The sequence below is a fragment of the Parasteatoda tepidariorum genome, chromosome 9, assembly GCF_982258835.1.
Source record: "Parasteatoda tepidariorum strain Cologne lab strain chromosome 9, Ptep-v5.0, whole genome shotgun sequence".
Taxonomy (NCBI): Eukaryota; Metazoa; Arthropoda; class Arachnida; order Araneae; family Theridiidae; genus Parasteatoda; species Parasteatoda tepidariorum.
The window spans coordinates 76,476,553-76,498,843 of record NC_141763.1 but is presented as its reverse complement, the minus strand read 5'-3'; the positions used below and the strand labels follow the sequence as shown (position 1 = coordinate 76,498,843).

Genomic DNA, 22,291 nt, shown 5'->3' with positions numbered 1-22,291 from the left:
ATGGTTAATTAAGTCTTTATGTTCACAAGAGTTATACTTCTGTAAATAAATAGCTTATGATGGTTTTCAGTAAATGTTTTACCGAGCTTTTTTGTTGTAATATAATTATTTAACAAAGCGATTCAGTTAAGTTCCAGTATAAACTACTAATACTTTTAATTAAAATACTTATAAAATTGCTGATGGTAACACTGACCAACGTCTTATCAAGTTTAAGGAGAATCAGATATAACAACAATTTGGTTGCAACACATCTGATGGTGAAGGTACAGTGAAAAATTGATTCGAATTTTACGTAGTTTTAAAAAAAAATAATAATCGTGAAATAAAAAAATAAATTTTACTCAAGGCTAGCTTTATTTAAATGGTTAAATTTTTTGCTTTTAAGGAATTTTAAAATAGCTCTTTTATTAAATATAAATAATTCACTTTTTAATTACTTAGCTCTTTATTAAAAAAAGTCAACATTTTGTGTTTCTTAAAAATAATGTATGGCTAACTTTATAAATGTGCTAAGTCACAGAGCAAAGTGCTAACTGTTCACTTGTGAAAATGTGCTAAGTTAGATTATTTTTGAACCTGTTTAGTATCACAATTACGATTATTAAGTCATTTTAATTTGCATTTTTGTAAAATTGACTGTGTAAAATTAATACAACCTGTGGCGTAGTTAGGGGTTGGTGAGTATGCAAATGGTCATAGGCCCATCATTTGAAAAAGGCACAAAATCTGTCAACATAATTTTTTTTCTTCTTTAAATTTTTAATATATGTATAGTTTACAGTCAATGTGAATAGTCAGTTATTATTTATACTAACCGGTCAATGCTAACAATAACCAAATAATCTGGTTAATGTGAATAATTTAAGCAAATTTATCACATTAATAGGTTATTGTTAGGTAATAATAACCAATGACGTTTGGTCAATGTCATTATTTGACACTTTTATTTTTCACTTTGACCGAAAAACATTATTAATTTTGACCCGTTAAACCGTTTGACACTGACCAAAAATCATTGATTATTATTAATAATAACCAGTTAAAAGTGAATGCTTAGTGATATTTCTCACTTTGACCAAAAGAAGCGGTTATTATTAATATTGATCGGTTAGAATTAATAATAACTGATTATGGGATGTCTCAGTAAGTCTGGACTAATTACTCTGCAATAAAATGCTTGTATGCCTTCAATTTTATCTGGGGTTAAAATCTCTTTGAAAAATGTTTTCTGAATCTGTTGAATACATTTCAAATCTAATCCCTGTTGTAAATTACTATAAATCCTCCCACAAAAGGAGATTTTTTCCCACTCATAGTAGGAATCACCTCCACAAAACTGTGGAACACTTAAAATGGAAGGTGCCTTGCTAGACAGCTAATTTGAACCAAAGAAATGATTTGACAATGAATACACCCCACTATTTTGAAGAAATAAAGACAGGTGTAAGGTATTAGGTGCTCACGCTCATGTAAAAATTCTTCTAGTTTCAGTTGTTATTTAAAAATTTAATTCAGGAAGGTCAGACAAAGTTTATTTTGGATTTTTTAATAAGCTATATGGATCAAATTGTTACAGCTTCTTGGCTTTTATAGTTAATTCAACTATTTAAATGAACAGCATGTACTGCAAGGATTTTTTGGGGGGATCGTAAGTAATCATTTTCTAAATATTTAAATAAATGCATTATATTTAAATTATTATTTCACGTTATGTGTGATCGATATATTTTCGAGAAATAGGGATCAAATGCAGAGATGCCTACTGTTCCATTTTCTCCAAAATATGTTATTAAATGGTTGAGAGTTAAAAACCAAAACTGCAAAATTTTAGATAATTTTGGTGTAAAGTTAAAAATGCTTACCACGAGATAACTAGAACGAAATAGTGTCTCACTGAACTTTTGAATTATATATAGGTAGTGGTGGGAAAAGTAATTTTGTTTTGAAATTTACTTAAACCAAGAATCTAACATTGAAACATAAATATTGCTTACACTAGGAATAAAAAATCCCATGAAGCAACGAAAGTTGGCATTTCTGTATGTGTAGATTGAGAGAAACATTTGCTCTCCTCCCTTATAAGGTTATAAATTAGAATTTATAATATTTTGCAGTTTTTATTATTACTGTTTTAATGACAAAACATTTAATATGCACATTGATTTTTGGAAGCAAAAAAAGTGAATATTGTATAATTAAATGCTCGTTAATTATTCTTAAAATTAATCTGAGTCTTAAGAGAAAGTCAATAAATGTTAAAATTTTGAATGTTATTAGAATATAATTTTTTAAGTTTCCTGAAAAATAATTGCTAGAATATTGTGTATATTAGGTATATACACATTGTTTCAGCTAATAGTGTCAACTACCAAGAATTTTCTTTTTATTCATCAATAGATAGATTTCGAGTTTAATCACTTGTAAAAGTTTAAAAGTTTGATTTTTTTCTTTTCTTTTAAATAGTTAGATTAAAGAACATATCGTTCATTGTTGACATTGTTTTTTTTTTTTTTTTTTTTTTTTTTTTTTTACTTTCAAGTCACAGCTATATCAATCACTCACAATTTTTTACTATTATATTTTAATACTTTAAGAATAGCTTTCAATTATTCTTTTATTTACAAAGTGCGAAAAAAATGAATTTTTATTTTGTATAAACATGCTTGTTTTGTATTTTTAAGTTATATTTATTTAATATTTATCAAACTTTTTTCGAGTTATGGAACACCCTTCCACATCATCTCTGGTACAAAATTTTGTAATCTGTCTCCTGTATCCTTTCTTTTTTTCTTCTTTCAAATTGCCATTTTCTTCCCTTTTTTTTAAAAAGAAAAGAGAATTAGATTAAATAATATTTTATTTTATAACTCTTTTACAATACTTACATTATATTTGTTTCACTTTTATATCACTGCTATAAACATATTTTTGTAGTTATAAATTATGCTTGAAAAAGATTGGTATACTGTTTTTAAACAGGGTTCATAGAGTGTCCTTTATTTATATATTATATTTGTTTCTTATAATCAAAGTGAAATGGCAATAAGATAATATTAAGGCTATTACATGTAGTTTAAACCAACCATTACAACAGTTTAGTTTCTCAAAAAGAGTAGCGTCATTAAAGTGATAATAACAGCAATTTTTTTCATTAAATAATTATCTTTATTTTAAGAATATATATAAAAAAAACAATCAGCATCTTATATATGGAAAAGTTAAGAGTCTGTTAAATTATTAAGCCTATGCAAATGTATTTTCGTAAAGATACAAAAAGCCCTATTTTATTCCCTATATTCAAATGATTGATATTTCCCTTTTTCCTAAAAAACACATTTTTAAATTAATTAAATCTAGTTAGTTTTAAAAACTTATTTTTTTTTATTTTTGCTGGTTGGTCCAAATTTATATAGTTCCAATACAGAGCTCAGATTCCTGAGAAATCGAATTTTGAAAAAGAAATATGGGGCCGTTCAAAAAGTACGTACATCCCGAAGGGGGGGAGGGGATTTGCTATTATGTACGGTTTTGTACGATGGGGAGGGGGGGGAGATATTATACAAAGTACGTACTTTATAAACATACACCAAATTTAAATTTGACTTTATCCTACACCCTCCTTAAGTAAATATTTAATTTTATTTAAAACATAATTATTTTAATTTTTATGAAAAAGGGGGGTAGACTAATAAAATGTACGTACTCTAAGGGGGGGGAGTAAGACCTTATGTACGGTAATGTACGAAGGGGGGGGTTAAAATTTCTCCATTTTTGTGTACGTACTTTTTGAACGGCCCCTATTCTATAAATTTCGAACTATTCAAGAACTATTCTATAAATTTCGTTCTAATTTTGTATTTAGCCTTGTTAAATTACCTCCTTTTCAAACGATGTGAAAAAATGAATACTATACAATTCAAATTTATTTTCCGACTATTATTAAATAAAATAATAAATATTTATTAAAAGTTATTTTTAGCATGGAATTATCTATGGATAATCGACCTTTGTAATTGAGTGCAAAACTTTTTCAATTCGCTTAAAAAGTTTTCGAGATGTGGCGAAATATGCTAAAAGTAAAATTAGCATTAAGGGGTTCTAACTTTGGATCACTCTTCTGTTCAAACAATGAGGATCATATTTCCCAGATTGCGGCTACCCCGAATACTTTGAGGTACAGAAATCCGAATCTGTCGAAAAAATTGTATGTTTATTCAAAGGAAATACGTTTTTGTGTCTGATATCATAACTTAAATATCGTCTGCATTAATTAGTATATTTGAGGTCACCCCTTGTGCCACTAAGTCCTGGAATGTGAAGATCCGATCAAAAATCAAAAGCTATTTAGAATGGTCCTTTTTTTTGCTCACTGCACATGTTAAAAAATCTAAATTTGTGGAACAAGTTATTTTAAAACCATACCTGTGTCTTAATGCAAGAACAACCAATAATGTTAGACGAAAAGTGATGTAATCCGTTATTAAGGATTTTAACTTTTAATAATAAAATAAATCATTATATAATTTTAAAAGAATTTACTTTTTTTTGAATTTATACCGTATTATAAAATGAAAGAAAAGCATAATATATAATGCCAAAATTGCATTATATTATTATTATTTTTTGGAATAATGGAAAAATTGTGTCAACGAAATAGACTGTGTTTGAATCGGGTGCAGAATATACTGAACTGAATTTTTTTTTTTTTTTACCAGAGATAAATTTTATTTATCTGGAATTTTATCATCGATTTTTTTTTTAGTGTTATCAGTATTAAATTTCTAGAATTACTTTCCGATATTTATCTTAATTGATAATACCGACTCATTAATAAATGTATCAATTTTATTTTTTAGTTCGGCTCCATTTAAAAGCATTCATAACAATACTAAATTAATTGGACTGTTCTGAAACTCGCGGCTGATAAGCTTTCTTTTAAATGCTGACTGTTGTAGGAGAAATACATATCTATATCAAAGTTAGGGATGCCCCTTTGGTCTCTATACCGCCCATGCATTAAAAGCTTTGATGTTATTTCGTTGAAATAATTTTCGCATTGAATTAAAGGAGGCCCTTTTTATTTTATTTTGCAAATTGAGCAAATACCTCTGACATCCCAGGTAATGTCATGAAATTTTATCTGCTTTATTTTAGTTGCACAGAGGGGCGTTTTAATAAAACTTCAGGACAAAATTAATGGAGATGGATTCTGTTCTGCTGTTTTCCTTAAAAAAAATAATAAATAAAACCTGTCATATTTAGGTTTTATTTGGATCAGATCTTATAGTTCTGTCAAGTGCGTCATCTCCCGACTGGGTTTGGATAAAGTAATGCAAGCACACCGATACTAATTTATTTTTTGATATATCTCAAAAATTACTTAGAGAATCAGTTTGTAAATTTAGAAGTGTTTCGATCGTGCGATTTCTCATGCATATCATTGAAGTTTAATGTGTTTTGAGGTTATTTAAGGAACGCCAATAAATTACAAACGGGAAAAAAACGTTACTCACACTTCTCACTAATTTGCTCTATTTATTTGCTGATTAATTTTATTTATTCCGAATTTTGTTGAATTTAATTATGAATTGCAGTTTAATTGTCGTCTGATTTTAACCAATAAAAGTTTTCTCAAAACTTAGCTTCACTAAAGGTAAACGCCCCAATACTCTATTTGAAAATGTCCTTTTCTTCTGAGTTAGTTTTAAAATTGAATGGATGCGGAAATTAATGAATCTGCCTCCTTAAAAGTACTCAATCCGTATTGTTTTAGTTATAGTGTAAATTTGAATTTATTATGCAATATAAACATGGTGCCTAGAGTTTTTGAAAAGTGCGTAAAGGTGCTTATTTTCGATTTTCTTTTTTAAAAACCCTTAAAGGTGCTTTTTTTTATTGGGGGTTTTTGAAAAGTGTTTAATTTTCCTTTTTCGAAAATGAGATTTTTTTTTTTCCTTTACCATATCGATTTTCACCAAGTATTATGCAAAAGCATGGTTTTCATATCGTAGGTACTATTCAACGTTTTCATAATTCATTCAAACACAATGCATTTCCGTTTGTAGCGTATGAAAGCGCCAACCATGTTACATGTTTGATGAAGCAATTGCTTGTCCGCACGTACGTATACTGAGCTGCGTTCGGTGAGATTCTTGCACTCTCATGTGCAACTCAGCTGCATTCTGCAAGATATTCTCAAATTCACGCTTCATTTTCCACCCTCTGAAATCGAACCGAAAAATCTTTCGATCTCTTTATGGTGGCTAATATAATCAAGAAAAAGAGTTCTTTGTCAGAAACTAGTTTTTTTATCATGATCATGTTTTGAAAATTATTTTACATTTTGTTCATGTATATAGTGCTTTAAAATATTTTTAAGTGCTTAAAAGGTGCTTATTTTTTGTTGCAAAATTTGGCTACGCACCCTGATAAATTACCTTTTTTTTAAAATTTATATTTTATTGCTGAAAGTTATATATCCAATACTGCCTCTGACCAAAAATTATTTATCTATATGAGCAATCGATATATTTATCTGTTTACATTAGATTTATCTGTATCAGTGATATCTTATACGGATAATAATGAGAGTTATCTATGTAAATGAAATTATGATAGATACATTCTGCAAGTTTCTTTCTGTCATGTGCATTAATGTTATCCACAAGTTTGACATAGGATTTTGCTTGTTTGTTTATGGATGTTGATAGCGCATAAGGTTTATCATTATTATTATTTATTACTCATTGAAACATTTTATAGAATATGTATACGTTTTTCGTTTGTTTTTGATTAATAACTCATACTTATTTTATTTTAAAAAACATTTATCCTGGAATTACTTCTTCAGACAAAGTTATTTAATTGATGTAAAGAATTTATCATATAACATTAATTTATTTTCTTCTCGTTTTTTTTTTTTTTTTTTTTTTTTTAATGTCATTGTAAGTATTGTGTAAAATTGTGAATATCTAACCTAATAAATATGTTTTAATTGCTTATTGACTGATTTTATTTTATTATATCTTGCAATAAAATAAAATTATACGAACATATAACATTAATTTATTTTCTTCCCGTTTTTTAATATCATTGTAAATATTGTGTAAAATTCGGTAAATATCTAACCTGATAAATATATTTTAATAGCTTAAAGACTGATTTTTTTTTTAATTATATCTCGCAATAAAATTTAATTATACGAATATAGATTATACGAACATTTAACATTCATTTATTTTCTTCTCGATTTTTAATGTTATTGTAAATATTGCGTAAAATTTGATGAATATCTAACCTGATAAATAGACAAATACCAATTTGGAAATTTTTTTTGCTTATGGACTGATTTCATACTATAATGTCTCGCAATAAAATTAAATTTTACGAATATAGTTAAGAATTATACAAAATAGTATGATTTTAGTTAGTTCCGTTGTTTGTTTTCGAATTGCAATTAGTGAAGGGGGGAGGGGAGATTAGAGAAACACTGATATAATAGTGCTTCCTCTTAAAACGTACGATATAATGAAGTTAGTTAAAATAATTATAATTTGATTTGGGGACGAGCATATTAAGTTATAAAGCAATCAAATCAATCGAAAATATTGTCACTGCTCATTTAAATATCTTTTTTGTGTCTATTTCGTAAATTTGCCGTGAGCAATTCTAAACTTGTTCTGGCAACATTTAAATGATGTAGGTCACTTTCTCAACTTTTTTTCTCCCTTTATTACGTTTTCAATCTCAATCCTTTCACACATTTATTGTTATTATGAACTTTACGAACGTTTGTTTTTAATCTTTTTTTCTTTAGTTTAGCGCTAATATACATCCTTGCATTATTTTTAGATCGTCGGTAAGTAATTAAATATATTGCTATAATAGTTTTCTTTTTAATTCATTTTTAAGTAAACAATGCGTATTTCATTCCTCTTCCTAAGTTTCCTATACGAATAACTGTCCTGGTATTATTTCCTTCATTTTTTTACTAACTTTTTTAAATACTGAGGAATTTTTTTAAAATAAATTTTAACATAATTTTGCACTTATAACTTAAAACAAATTTTAAAAACAAGTTATATATTGCTAATTTTATTATGTATTGAATATAGTAAAGTGCTCTCTGCTTTCGCTTATAGCACTGCGTTTCAATAGGTAAGGCTTAATTTAGCCTAATAAGATTTATTTGAGCTCTTTATTTGAGCTTCTGGTTTATGCGAACCTTAGTAAACTAAATTCTAATTTCTTTCGGAGAAAAAGATGCTGTTTTTGAATTACCTGTTAGGGGAAGATGAGGTAGCTAAAGATTGAGAATGGGTAGCTAAAGATTCGAACAAGACTTGTTGGAGCTAAACTGTTCGACCTAGAAACTGTGTGATTTAGCCAAGATATTCTTTGTTTAGTTGTGTACAGTATATCTTTCTCGAAAAGTTATAGATGTGCTACTTTTTTATATATGTTTTTTTTTTATTAATGATTTTTTTTTCCTAAACGAAGTCAAACCCCACTTGTATAGTAAAACCGAGTGCACTTGTTAACTCTATGGAGAATTTATAAATACTAGAATTTCGGTAATGTAATCGAGGACGATCTCAGAAGGGGGGGGGAGGATAATTGTCCTTGGGCGCGAACAGTTAAAGGACTCGACCAAAATTCTTTACAAAAAAATACAGTGTTTATTCGAAGTTTTTTCAAACCATAATTGCAGATAAGTTCTTTATGTCATTATAAAAACTACAATTATTGAGCCTTGATGGCTCAGGGGATAGAGCGTTTGCCTCCAATGATATGAACCGGGTTCGAATCCCGGCGATGGCTGATCGATACGAATGCCGCATCCGGCTTGCACCGATTGAAAATTACAAGGTTACGGAGTTGAATATTAGTAGTCGTACACCCAAAAAATTTAGTTCTAAAAACTGCTCAGCGACGGTTATAAAATAAAATTAAAAAATTCCTTGGTTAATGCTATTGTCATTGAACTTTTGATCAGAATGTTTTGAACTACAACATATTAAATTTTCAGTTAATTTGGCAAGGTATTAATTTCCATAAGATTTGTTTGGGGTCCTTTATGTTCGTATTTTAATTGTTAGAATTTTGAGAGAATAATTTGAAATAGTACTTTTTTTTTTATAAGAAACCTTAATGTTTAAACGTGTAGTAATACTTTGTTATATATATAAACACATACATATTGATTTCTTTATTTACTATTTCTTATCCAAATATTGTGTTATATTCCTTATCAAATTTTATGTCAACGTAATGCTTGTCCAGGAAGGAAGGAAATAAAATGGAGCAATATTTGTATCTGCACTTGCTATCTGCACTTGCTATCTGCACTTGCTAATGAATTGGATTAAAATAATATGCCAGGCTCGGTTTCCAATTTTGTTTTCACCTCGTTATAAAAGTACCCAATCAATAAATAAATAAAAATATCATTCAGATTTTAAGCAATTTGTGATTTTTGAGAATGTGAACTGAACATTTTGTACAATCGACAATGAACAGCCGATCCATGCACAATTTAAACTTGATGTTTTAATTTTATAAACTTATGAATTTAAACTCTGCTCTGAAGAGTTTTAAACTCTACTCTGAAACTCTGAAGAAGTATTATTAGTTTTCTTAGAAGTGTTTTTTTTTTTTTTTACCTGAAGAGATAAAAAAGCTCGAATTTCCAACCTTTTAATAGTAAAAATAACCTTTTTTTTTGTTGATAAATTTAGTTACGTTGACAGATCCCTCACAAAATATTTTCTCTTGAAAATTGGGCTCTTCACCTTGCATTTTAAAAAACTGGGGTTGGCAGATATAGATCAGATTCTTAAATTGATTTTCGTTTATAAGTTCTCATGCTGTTTTTCTTTATTGAAAGAGGTGTAGTATTTTTTTCCTCCATAAACTTGTAATTTTAACAAAACTTTAATGTTAAAAGCATACATAATTTTTTTTAAAAGTAATTTGTAAACGCAAATAGGATTTAGTTTGTAAGTTTTATTATTCGTAGTTTTGAAGTCAGTATTTCTTCTCTCTTTACATGGCTCTTTTGAGAGCGTTTGCACAATGGACTTATTTATTTTTACATGGAAAATAATTAAATGCATTGTACAACTTGCATCACTTAGTGTTTTATTTACAAAACAAAATGTACACAAAAACAAAACAAAAACTGCTTTTTGTGTTTATTGTGCATTTTTTATTTAGTAAAATAGTGATTTGCATCTTATTATAAATGGCCAGAAAACTAATTATATTTTCTCGAGATTTTAAAAAACTCCGTTTTTAGTTGTTAAAAAATTAATTAGATAAATATTAATGGTAAAAGGGTAAGTTAAAATTTTGCATTACTTCCCTACTTTTGAAATGTCATCTTTTTTTTTTCTTTAAGAAAAAAAAATTAATTTATATTTATATTCAAACTTATAATTTAAAATGGTTAAATCACTTTCATAAGAAATATCAATTTACCGGAAATTCGATGATCCCTCTTATGTTTAGTTCTTCAGAAAGATTTCCAAGAAGAGGGCGTATCAACTTTAAGACGTTGCTATTGACAACCTTTCTATTTGTTGCTCATTTGAAGCTGGATTCATCCGTCTTTATTTGAGAAGAAATTATTTCGATGCTTGTAGTTTGTTTAAATGTAATTGTGTGTATATGAAAATCTGTTATAAAATATTTTCTAAAATTTCAATTCTTTTTCATTTTTTAAAATTTAACAAAATGAGACTTTGCTGTCGGAAAAGTCATCTCTTCATCATCGAGTAGTAAGAAAATTTACGTATTTTAATTCTTTTTATTAATCAAAAATCATTATTTCAATAAACTATAATCTTGTGACTTTATTCGTTTATTTTCTAATTTTGAAACAAATTATGAAATAAATAGCTATCTCTTAATTTAAAACTATAATTGGGGTATCCTTTTGTTTCATTAGACCCAAACTTCAATACATAGTTCATTTAATTATTTTTTGTTTGGTATGTTTGGTCGTTAATACATAAATGTTTAACTAAAATAGTCAGTTAGGAATGTTGCAATTCTTAAAACGTATTATATTGTACACAGTGCGCAAAAGAAAAGAAAAAAAATCAAATCACTCTGAATAACTTTTGATCTAGTGATCGGATTTTCACATACAAAATACAAAATTTGAACGCAATCAGTATAATAGTTTCTGAGAAATCGAATTTTAGAAAAGTCAGATTAGATTTCTCAACCGATTTCGTTCAAATTTATGTTTTTTCCTTATAAAATTTCATTATTTTAAATGATGCAAAAATTTGTTCACCTTACAATCCAAAAATTTTCCGATTATTATCAAATTAAATAATTATTAAAAATTATTAACTTTATTGCATGGAATTATCTTTGGATAAACCAATTTATAAATACTTGAAATTTTTTTTCTCCAATTCGCATGAAAATTTTCGAGATTTGGTGAATTACGTAAAAAGTAATCTTAAGATCGAAACTTTGGTCCGCTCTCCTGACCCAACTATTGGAACAATGTTTCGCAGATTCTGGCTACCTCCTATATTTTGGGAGACAGGAATCATAATCCGATAAAAAAGGTTTATTCAGAGAAAATGCTCTGAAATAGAAATAGAGAAAATAGTATACTTTTTGTGTTTGATTTCGTAACTTAAAATATCGTATGTACAAATTAATGAACATATTTGATGCCATCCTCTCAAATAATTAAGTTTGGGTCCTAGTTCGTGAAAATCCAATCATTAGATCAAAAGTTATTCAGGGTGATTTTTTTTTTCCTCCACACTTTACGTTTTTGCTATTAGCACTCTTGCTCACTACTAGATTTGTATTTTACCAGCAACTTATGTTATACATGCAATATTGCATTATTTTTATTATTAATTTACAAATAACTTCGTAGGAAAGTTCTTTACGCCAATATATATATATATATATATATAATTTTATTAACTACCTTTGAATATAGTTTACTCTAATAAATAGCATTTGATGAGGTTTCGATTTTTAGAGTTATATTATGCTAACTAGCACATGCGTGATATATACAAATTAATTAGCTCTTTACTATTATGTGCATAAAGTTATCTTGTTTAAATGGATACGCCTTTATCTTGAAATTTGAAATTAAACCTCCAAAAATAGGACTGAAACCTGCAGAAGCTATTCTGACAGTTTTAATTAAGGGATTTAATTCAATTCTTATTAATTAATTTATATTTTGGTAGTGTTACTTAATTTAATAAGAATTTTAAAAAAAGTTTGATTTTTCTTAATAATATGCAGTAGTAATAAAATCTAAATCCAGGTTTTAAACAAATCGAGTTAATCGTTTTTTCCCATTTTTTTTTTTTTTTTTTTTAGAAATATAGATGTAAGTAAAATTATTATTTGATATGTTATATTTTTTATTTGAAATTTTATAATTATCATATCATATTTTAATTTCAAATATCGAATTTATTAAATGGTCTTTCTCTGAAAATATACATCTGATATAGTATTTATTTTAAGTCAATATGTTCTCTTTTATTTAATTTTAATTTTTTATTTCATTAAAAATCATTAAAAAGGAAACTATTTTTTTTCTTTTTACAAATTTTTAGAATTATCAATTTTAAATGCCTAGTTAAAAAATTTTCTCCTTCTGTCTTTGTATCATCAATTGTTTTTTGAAGCAATGGTTCCTTATATCTATATTTTCTAAATTAGATAAAAGTTGTACTGACTACGTGGCATTTTAGGGAAGAGCTACTTTTAAATATATTTATTTTGGGGATTGTGACAGTAAGGTTGATTTTTGTAATAAACAACAAGAGACAGGAGAGTTTTTCATGTAATATCTACCATGTTTGTTATGTAAACACAGTAAGCCGCAAATAATGTTTTTAATTATTTCAAACATTTTCTGATTGAAAAGATTATAAATGTTAATGAAAATTATATTTATTTTTAGTTTAATGCTTAAAAACAAAAATGAATAAAAATTTGAATGCCTTATTTTATTTATTTCTTAAAAACACACTCATTTTCATATTACTTATGTAGAAAAAGTAGTGTGGGTTAAGTGGTGTGGTAATGTGGCTCTTGAATTTTTATCGAAATATAAATAAGTGACAGAACTTAAAGTTTGTACACTTAAAGTGTTATAGTAACATTTTGAATTCCGAAAACTAGCAATAGTCTATAGTTGATATATTTAATTACTTAGAATTAAAAATGTTTACCTCCTTAATTTTCTTATCCGTTTATTTACTTGTTTGTAGCACTTTGAATTCTCAAAACTGGTAAAGGTTGGTTGTCTATTAAACAAATGTTTAGTTAACTAGAATTAAAAATATTCCCCTCCTGCATTTACTTATCTCTTCACTAACTTTTGGCAACATCTTGAATTCCTAAAACTAATCTAACAATTGTGGATAGTCTATTAAACAAATGTGTAGTTATCTAGGATTGAAAATGTTTGCCTCCTTCTTTCAGTTATCCATTCATTTTCATTCTTCTTGTTTGTAACTTCTTGAATTCCCAAAATTGGCAATAGTCAATTATCTATTAAACAAGTGTTTAATTGGCTAGGATTAAAAATTGATGCCTTTCATTCACTTATCCCTTCACCTGTTGGCAACATCTTGAATTCCTAAAACTAACCTAACAATAGTTGATAGTCTATTAAACAAATGTATAGTTATCTAGGATTGAAAATGTTTGCCTCCTTCTTTCACTTATCCATTCATTTTCATTTACTTGTTTGTAACTTCTTGAATTCCCAAAACTGGCAATAGTCAATTGTCTATTAAACAAGTGTTTAATTGGCTAGGATTAAAAATTGATGCCTCCTTCATTCACTTATTCCTTTACTTGTTGGTAACATCTTGAATTCCCAAAACTAGCAATAGTTGGCTGTCTATTAAACGAATTGTTAGTTATCTAGAATTAAAAATGTGCACCTCCTTTATTCCCTTTACTTATTCGCTTATTAATTGATAATATTTTGGTCTATTTTCTAAATTTATTTTTTAATCCTTATAGGAACAGCTTATTGTTCTCTTTCTTCAAGAAATTCTCAAGATTCTCACCAGCCTTTAGATATCTTTTTTTATGAAGTTCTACCGAAGAAGGATACTTTAACCTTGCCCCTACAAACTGAAGTTAAAAACATGACCTGTCCAGAGCTGAGTGTGGATGAATCCTGCTTTTTGATAACTTCAGATGTAAGCCGTGTCATAAAGTTTCAATACCAGAGTTTAGAATGTGATAATGTAAGCAAAGTCCTTATTTTTATTTAAAATGTTTTATTTTTGTGTGTGGAAGCTTATACCATTGTGTATATTTCTTATGTGGCTTGTAATCTGTGGAAGCATTTTCAAAATTTATCAAGGTCAATTAATTAATTATATATATATTTTTTTATTGTGACTGTTACAAATATGAAATTACAAAATTAGCTACTTTTTTAAAACCGTGTAAACAAAAAATAAATCATTACAATTCTTAAATGTATCAAAATCATCTGTTAAAAAAATTATTGTATCCAAAAAGATTTAGGGGATTTCATATGTTCTGCTCATAAATTAGGCTTAAATATTGAGCTTCTTGTTTAATTTTACCAGGGGTTGGAAAAACTATATGATTTTTGTAGTTTACTACAACTACACCTACTTAGTTACAAATGAAGTTAACTGCAACTGCTTCCCCCCCCCCAAAAAAAAGCATTGTTTTTAAGGGATGGTGACTTGTTTTTACAAAAAAGGTAAGGAGGGTGCATTTGTAGGGATCAAAGAACAGGAGGGGGGCAGCAAGAATGATTAGGGAGAATACTGTATATATATAAATATTTAGAACATGAGTAGCTTTAACAAATCTTTTTATGTTATATTTTTATCTGAATTCTCCTTCTTAATTTATTATTTGAAACAAAATGCCTTCTCACATTTGTTATTCACACCTGGCATTTTAATTCTAAATTTAGATTAAATAATGCAAGAATTAACGTTTTACGTTTTTCCTTTTACCAAGCATGAGAACTGGAATCTTTCGCCCTATTTTTTTGAAAAAGAGATATAAGAAATAAGAATTACTTTTTTGTAGATCATCGAGATAAGTTTTCAAGATTTTCCCTAATAACATTTATAGTGAAGTACTTCGATTTTGTGTGATTTTGGTGATCGCTCTTTTCACCATAATGCCTAAATAAATATCGATGTGCTTTTTTCCGGTTTGTGCCTACCTTAACAGCTCATGCCGACGGTGAATATATATATAAAACTTATCATTATTTTTCTTTATTTTCTTCGTTAATCTCTTTCATTCTTTTTTGTGTATGTATATATATAGATACATATGTACTTTTATTATAAAAAATTTATCTTTTCAATATTTTTAAATTTCTAATTTAATTTTTATCTTTATATTTTAGTGTTCGTTAATTGATCATGCACTGAAACCACAAGAGTCGCAGCCTATAGTTCTTAAACTTGCATCACTGGGTACTGTTTGGCAAATTTCAGATGAAGACAACAAACAATTATGCAGGTATCTTATTCATGTGTCTGTTTAATTTTAAGCATTTCATAATATTTATTATAAATTATATATATTGTAGTCTTTATTATTATCCAGTGTTGGCTGATAATAAAATCTGTCACCTTTACAAATCAATTTCCCCAAAAAACGGAATTTCATGAATTTTATTTTTAATTGTTTTAAGCAAATTTTTCAAGTAAATTGTTTTATAAAATAGAAAAAAAATTTTTTAGTTCCATACAACATGCTTAAACAAGAAAAAGAAATTTTTTTTAAAAATGAAATATTAAAAATATTTTATGTGATATATTTTTATTATACATTTATTATTTTCAAAATTTTTTAGGTTTTATTATATAAAATTAGGAACTGCTACTGTAAATGATAAATATGATTGAATATAACCACAAACTTCCTAATCAAAAAAATGGAATTACTCGTCGTTGGAAATAAGTTTATAAGATTATAATTTCACAATAAAGGGGAACTTTTGGGTGATTTTTCAATATTATTTATGTCCCCCCATTATAATATTTAATACATTAAGTTCCATTTGGTATTCCATAGACGTATTATAATTTAAATGCAGGTGTTCGAATGTCCGCACCAAACAGATCATCCTAATATAGTGACTATGATCTAGTTTCTTTTTTTTTATTTCCATGAAAATCACTAAAAATAAGTGTTAAAAACAGTTTCACACTTTCAAAACAAAATACTTCTATTAATATAGAGTAATTTGATTTTAAAAAAGAGCTTCAAAAAATGTAAATCATTATTATTATTTATTTATTTTTTGATGTTACTGCACATTAAATATGAAACATAACCAGACCTCTAAATTCTTCTCAGAGACAGTCTTGAACTGTGGTCAAAATGTTTCTGAAATAACGATCACTTCATATTGATAATTAAAAGTGTATATTCGACTGCCATGCAGAAATCCGCATGAAATTCCATATGCAATTATTAAGTTTAAAGGATGCATTTAGAATCTTCATAAATTTCTTTTCAAATGGTTTTAATAATCTTGTCAATGATGCTTTTTTTGTTTGCAAATGTCATTCTCTTTTGTTGGGAATTGTATTTTAATGTAAAAACATGAGATTTTTATAGTTACCTAGAGGTTTATAATTCATTGAAAAATGGCACCCCAAAATTAATTTATTATTTTAAATGCATTTTTCACCTATTATGACTTATTTTAAAGGGTTAATAGATTTAAATAACTGAAAAAAAAAACAAGTTATATCAATTGTTCTGTTTTTTTTAAAAAAATTTCTTTTTAAAGTATAACGCTCCAGGCTGGTATTTTTGTTTTTTCGTTATGAGTTACCTGGTCTTTTTATGTACTTTTATAATATAAGTTTTTATTCAGATGACAGAGGTCTTTAAATTGGGCCTCATTTGTTTAGTTACCTTTATTTTTTATTATATCACTTGAAACTTTAAAATGTGTTATAATTGTTCAAGATTTAATCTTAAAAATTAAATCTATTAAACAGTTATGTAATATATTTTTTAATTTTTTTTTCTAGTTACAATGAAGGATATTTAGGAGAAAATGCCATTTACCATCTTTATGTGAATGAAACCCATTGTTCCATGACAACTAAACAAGAACCAGAATTTGTTTATACTCGTATGTAAATCAATTTAACTTTGTGTATTCTATTTATTTCAGTTTCTTAAAACAAAATAACATTAAGAAAAATATACATTTCTTGATATAGCGAAAAATGATTTTATATTAACTCTCTGATGTCCAGCATATAGAAAGCATACTGATTAGAGTTCATCTATTTATTTTAAAGGTAATACAGATAGTAATTTTTGAAACATCAACTAATAAATATCAAACAATAAATTTTTTGGAAACCTCAAAATTTAGAGTAAAATGTAAGATGATTATGATAGATTTCAGGAAAAGTGAGAATATAAGAAATAATATTTATTATTGGACATTTGAAGCAAAATGGTGAAAAAAAAATAGTGCACAATAAATAAAGCTATTATTTTCTTAACTTGTTTCAGAATATCAAAATATCTTAAAATATAAGGAAAAATTTATGCCATTTAATTTGCCTTACACATACTTATTCTTTAAATTGTTTATAGTTATGCTTTTAAGTTGTCTGATTATTTTTGCTTAAAAAAAAACTATTCCCATTGACTACCATAGCTTTTTGTATAATAATATTTGCTTTCAAATGAAGTTTTATTAATGTGTCCCATATTTTGTTTGAATTTACATTAAAAAACTTTTTGTTCATATATGTTTTTTTCTACTCTCACAGCTATTCTAATAGCTATTGGAGCATACACTGTTTTAGCATTACTTTGGATGATCTGGGTCTATTTCAAAAGGTGATTATAATTTTTTTTAAAGTTTCATGCATTGCATTTTATAATACACATTTTGTTGGCTAAAAAATTCAAGAGTTTGAAAATAGGATAAAATTAGATGAAACTTAAATGCAGATTTTCAGCTTTAAAACTTATTTTTTCCATCTGTTTTTGTTTTTGTCATTTTCGTGCATTTGCTAAGATAAATAATAATATTTTTTAACAAAACGCCACTCATTCACAAAAAAAGCAGAAAATTTGTTGTATTCTATGTATTTTTAATCAACCCCTTTATTTTTTAATTGTATGTCTGGTTACAATGATCATAGCAATTAAATTAGTCTTTTTTAAAAAAATACAGACATTTTTTTTTACTTTTAATTGTTATTCAACTACCTGATGAGTGTTGAAAAAAAAGGAACTGATTAGAACTGAATCATCACCACATAGTTGCAAAAAAGTAATTAAATAAAAGCCAGAGAAAGAAAAAATATTTTTCAAAACTTTTAAATTAACTTTAGTTTAAGAGTGTTAAATAATTTTGAATAATCAAGGTAAATTTAAGTTTTTGCTCCTCCTTTCCTCAAAATGTTCTATTTACTGATAATTAAATTATGAAATTCTATACTGTGTATACACCTTATCAAGGGTTCATCCTTTAAATATTTATATATTAATTAATTTAATTTTTCAGTTTTTACTTGTGAATTACCTTAATAGACACTAATATGTACTAAGTACATAGTTTTTTATAAATTTTCTCTTAATTTGACTTTATTTTTACACACATAATCAGTGGTTTGTATATGATGAAAAAAAGAGGAAAAAACATATGAAATGTGTTTTAAAACTCGTTCAGTTACTAAAAATATATTAACAGTCGTTACCTTGAAAGCCGTTAAATAAAGAGCCAACTGTATAAAAGAATAAGAAATCTTGTTGAATTCCTCAAAGCATTTAACGTATAAAACTCTAAAGGTATAAATTTAGTTTTGCACATTTTTTGAAAATCTTTGAAACACAATTTTCCTACTTTTCATTATTTTGCAATACACCTTTCAGCTGTGTGAATCAGTATTAAATTTTTACAAACAAATTTTAATTGACTTCTCTTTTTTAGGACACAGTTTTTTAATCACCTTTTCCAAAAGGATTCTTTGGATGTAAGTACTGTAAGTTAAATTTTCTTAATTTTTTTTAAAGCTTTGCTTGGTTATGGGAGCTAAACTAATACGAGAGTGAAAGGTAAAATATATGTTATTTTATAACTAACTATTGCATCTATTTATTATAACTAACTATTGGAAATAATATATTATTGATATTCCTGGTCTCAGAATTTATGAAGTCTTCCACACTATCTTCATTTGTCCAAATTGTTCTGCTGGCAAATGTCAGAGAATAACTATTTTTACTATTACAGCATTTACTTGAGATATTTAGATAACGAAATTAACATATTCTTTTGGTTAAATAAAATAAAATAAATGCATATTTTTTTAAGCTGCTTTATAAAATATATTTTTTCCCCTTATGAAAGCTAATTGCAAATAATGCATTTAAAAAAAAAAAAAAATTTTTTTTTTGAGATATTAATTTTTTAAATGTTTTGAAGCTAATTTTTTGTCATTATTTTATTTGGTTGGAGTTTTTACTTTGATGGGTAGTGTTTTTAATATCATTATCGTTTAGTATTATTAATATCAGAACTTTTTATGTAATTAGTTTTATTATTTTTTTTTATTCTAATGTTTTACATTGCATTGTAAAATATTTTTTTTTATATTTCAGAAAAAAACTTTAGTATTTAATATTAATGACTTAAACTTTGACCCTTATTTATGCATTTTTTAAAAATATTAGATGCTACTTTTTTACCTTAATTGATAGTACAGTAATTATTAAAATTTACATTTTATTCCAAGTGATATAAATATGGAAAAAAAGTTATGGACAAATATAAAATTATTTTATTATTTTAATAAAATTATTGCTAATAATTTTCTATGCATGTGCTTTTCTTCATTGCTATGTTACTTAGCATAATACAAAATTACATCCTAATAGTACAATGTATTTCAGGATCTTGCTGCTGCATATTCTTCTAGTACAACTATTGAAGAAAAGAAAGCTAAAGCTTCAAGTCAAAGACTGCGTTCACTAGATACTGTTAGAGGGTATTTCACAATTTTTCAGCTTTAATTTTATATTGATTTTGTCTAAGCCATATTTAGTAAAGGAAAATAACACATGAGCATCTAAAGTTACTCATATTTTAAATGTTATTTAAAAAAATCCAACAAAAATTAGATTCTTAGTTAAAAAACATTAACTAATAAAAATGAGTTTTAAAATTTACAGAAAATGGAGTTACTGTTGTTAATGAATGAGTATTATAAGTCATGATTTTATGTACCGCTTACTTTAAAAATATGTAAAAAATTGGAAACAGTTTTTACTATAATTTGGCAGTTCACTGTATTATACAATTAATGGAGAAAAAAAATTCCAGTTTTAATAGTATTAAAATGCAAAAAGATGTTATCGATTAATAACTCAGAGATAACACATGACCTTGAGTGGAATGCATTCACATTTGTAATGTAAGTCAAGTAAGTTTTAGAGGTATCTCTTTTTATAGTGCATTATGAAAATTTCTTAAAAATTCTTTATTCATTCAAAGATTCTATGAAAATAGCAGAAAAGTCTTATTAATTGATAACAGCTCTTTGAAACAATTTTTAAGAATATTCAAATTCGACCTTTTTTATAAATCCATTTATATGATTGGCTACGCTCTGTTTTTCTGCAGATCCAAATTTTTCAGACATGGAACCATAACTAATCGACTTTTTTTTTTTTTTTTTTTTTTTTTTTACAGAGTATCTAAGTCCTATAAATACTGGACTTATTAAACAACGAAAGTGAATTGATTATTTTGGAACTATTTAGTATAAAGAAGGAATTTTTTTCATTTTTTTATCAATAATAATTTTAAAATTATGTTATGTGTCAAGCAATTAAATACGAAATTATGGATCAAATTAGTCTATTTTTAAAAACATTTGTTTTTGGAGTAAGTGTAGGCTGAAAATGAAGGAAATAAATTGAGTTATTGTTTTTATTAGAGTGAAAAAGAGAAATAATTGTTATTAATGTTGTGAACGTATTGTTTGAAAAATATTCTTTACTGTTGAATTAAGTTATTTTATTTTGAAATGAAAAGTTTGTAGCGAAATTCTTTTACAATTTTTATAAATGCATGACCCATTCTTAATTTATTCAGTGTATAAAGAAAAACAATTATTTTCTTAAACTGTGATCTTTATTTATTAAATTTACGCTTTCATTATTTTATTTTGCACTTTTTATTTGGACTCCACTTTTGATCATAACTTTTACACCAGTTGTTGTTTGCCTTTTTCCATAGACAGTGTTCACAATTAACAGCCATCATTTTAATAATTATGGTATTATGCTCACCTTCTGGTATTAGAATTCGTACTAACTGTGGTGCTTTATTGTGAGCAATATTACCATATCAGTAATTAACATTCAATTTAAATACTTCAAAAAAAATAGTTAATCAATTACAATGGTCATAGAGTGGAGTTTAATTACATTAACGAATAACATGTTTAATATTTGTTAAAAAAATGCTTGTTTTAAGTGATTTTGGAGTGTAACTAAACTTGATTTCATAATTTTCCTTCTTTATCAAATGTTTTAGTTTGTCCTTTTGTTTTGTTACTTTCCTTGAATGAAGTAAAATGAATCACATCCATAAAATTTCTGCTTGTTTTTAAATTTAAAAATACAATGATTCCTATCGATTTAACCAATACAGCATTCTAAATGGGTCTGGTCCCACGATCTAGTTCAGAATCGTCATGACCGAATATTTCTTTAGCCGTAAACTAGATCATAAGAGTTAAAAACAAACCTGGTTCACTTATCATATTCTAAAAATAAAAATAGATAGTTCTCAAGTTATTGTGCAGGTTTGAAGAGAACTCTTCCAGACTAAAAGTCTGGGGCTGTTTGCTGATATAGTAACAAGTGAGAGCACATTTTTGCAATTTGGGGTTGCAATGGAAGAATGAAGGTATGTCGATTAGTTTACTCACCCTTACCTATGCCAAGATCAAGACAAAACTATTCACCTCACACTCCTATTCAAAGTGACTTTTTCTCGTAACCTTGGTACCCGCCACGATGCGAGACTGATGTCTGGAGGAGATCTCCTGATAGCCACACTGTAATTTCTTCTTAGAGAGAGGGAACACTTTCAGTTCATTTCGTAAACATTTCAGTTCCGAGTATAAACATTTCAGTTCATTCTGAGTATAATCGGATCACATACTGCAAACCTGATTCTTTAAACTTTAATTGAGTTTTATAAGAAATTCAGGGG

The 22,291-nt window shown here is 26.6% G+C and overlaps 1 protein-coding gene across 15 annotated transcripts in view; it reads left to right on the top strand.

The window, feature by feature from the left end:
- The window catches only part of Hgsnat (Heparan-alpha-glucosaminide N-acetyltransferase), a 37,559-nt gene that overhangs the window by 172 nt on the left and 15,096 nt on the right, over positions 1-22,291 (top strand). For 6 of the 15 annotated variants that reach the window (XM_071187164.2, XM_043045046.3, XM_043045048.3 and 3 more), the window contains exons 2-7: positions 14,038-14,267; positions 15,425-15,540; positions 17,070-17,173; positions 17,829-17,898; positions 18,998-19,049; positions 19,960-20,054. In XM_071187164.2, the coding sequence (XP_071043265.2) occupies positions 14,038-14,267; positions 15,425-15,540; positions 17,070-17,173; positions 17,829-17,898; positions 18,998-19,049; positions 19,960-20,054 (667 nt within the window). Of the gene's footprint in view, positions 1-4,936; positions 5,124-6,602; positions 6,722-10,587; positions 10,782-14,037; positions 14,268-15,424; positions 15,541-17,069; positions 17,174-17,828; positions 17,899-18,997; positions 19,050-19,959; positions 20,055-22,291 lie in introns of those variants that run through there. The other 9 variants (XM_043045047.3, XM_043045044.3, XM_043045045.3 and 6 more) reach the window with 7 other exon arrangements.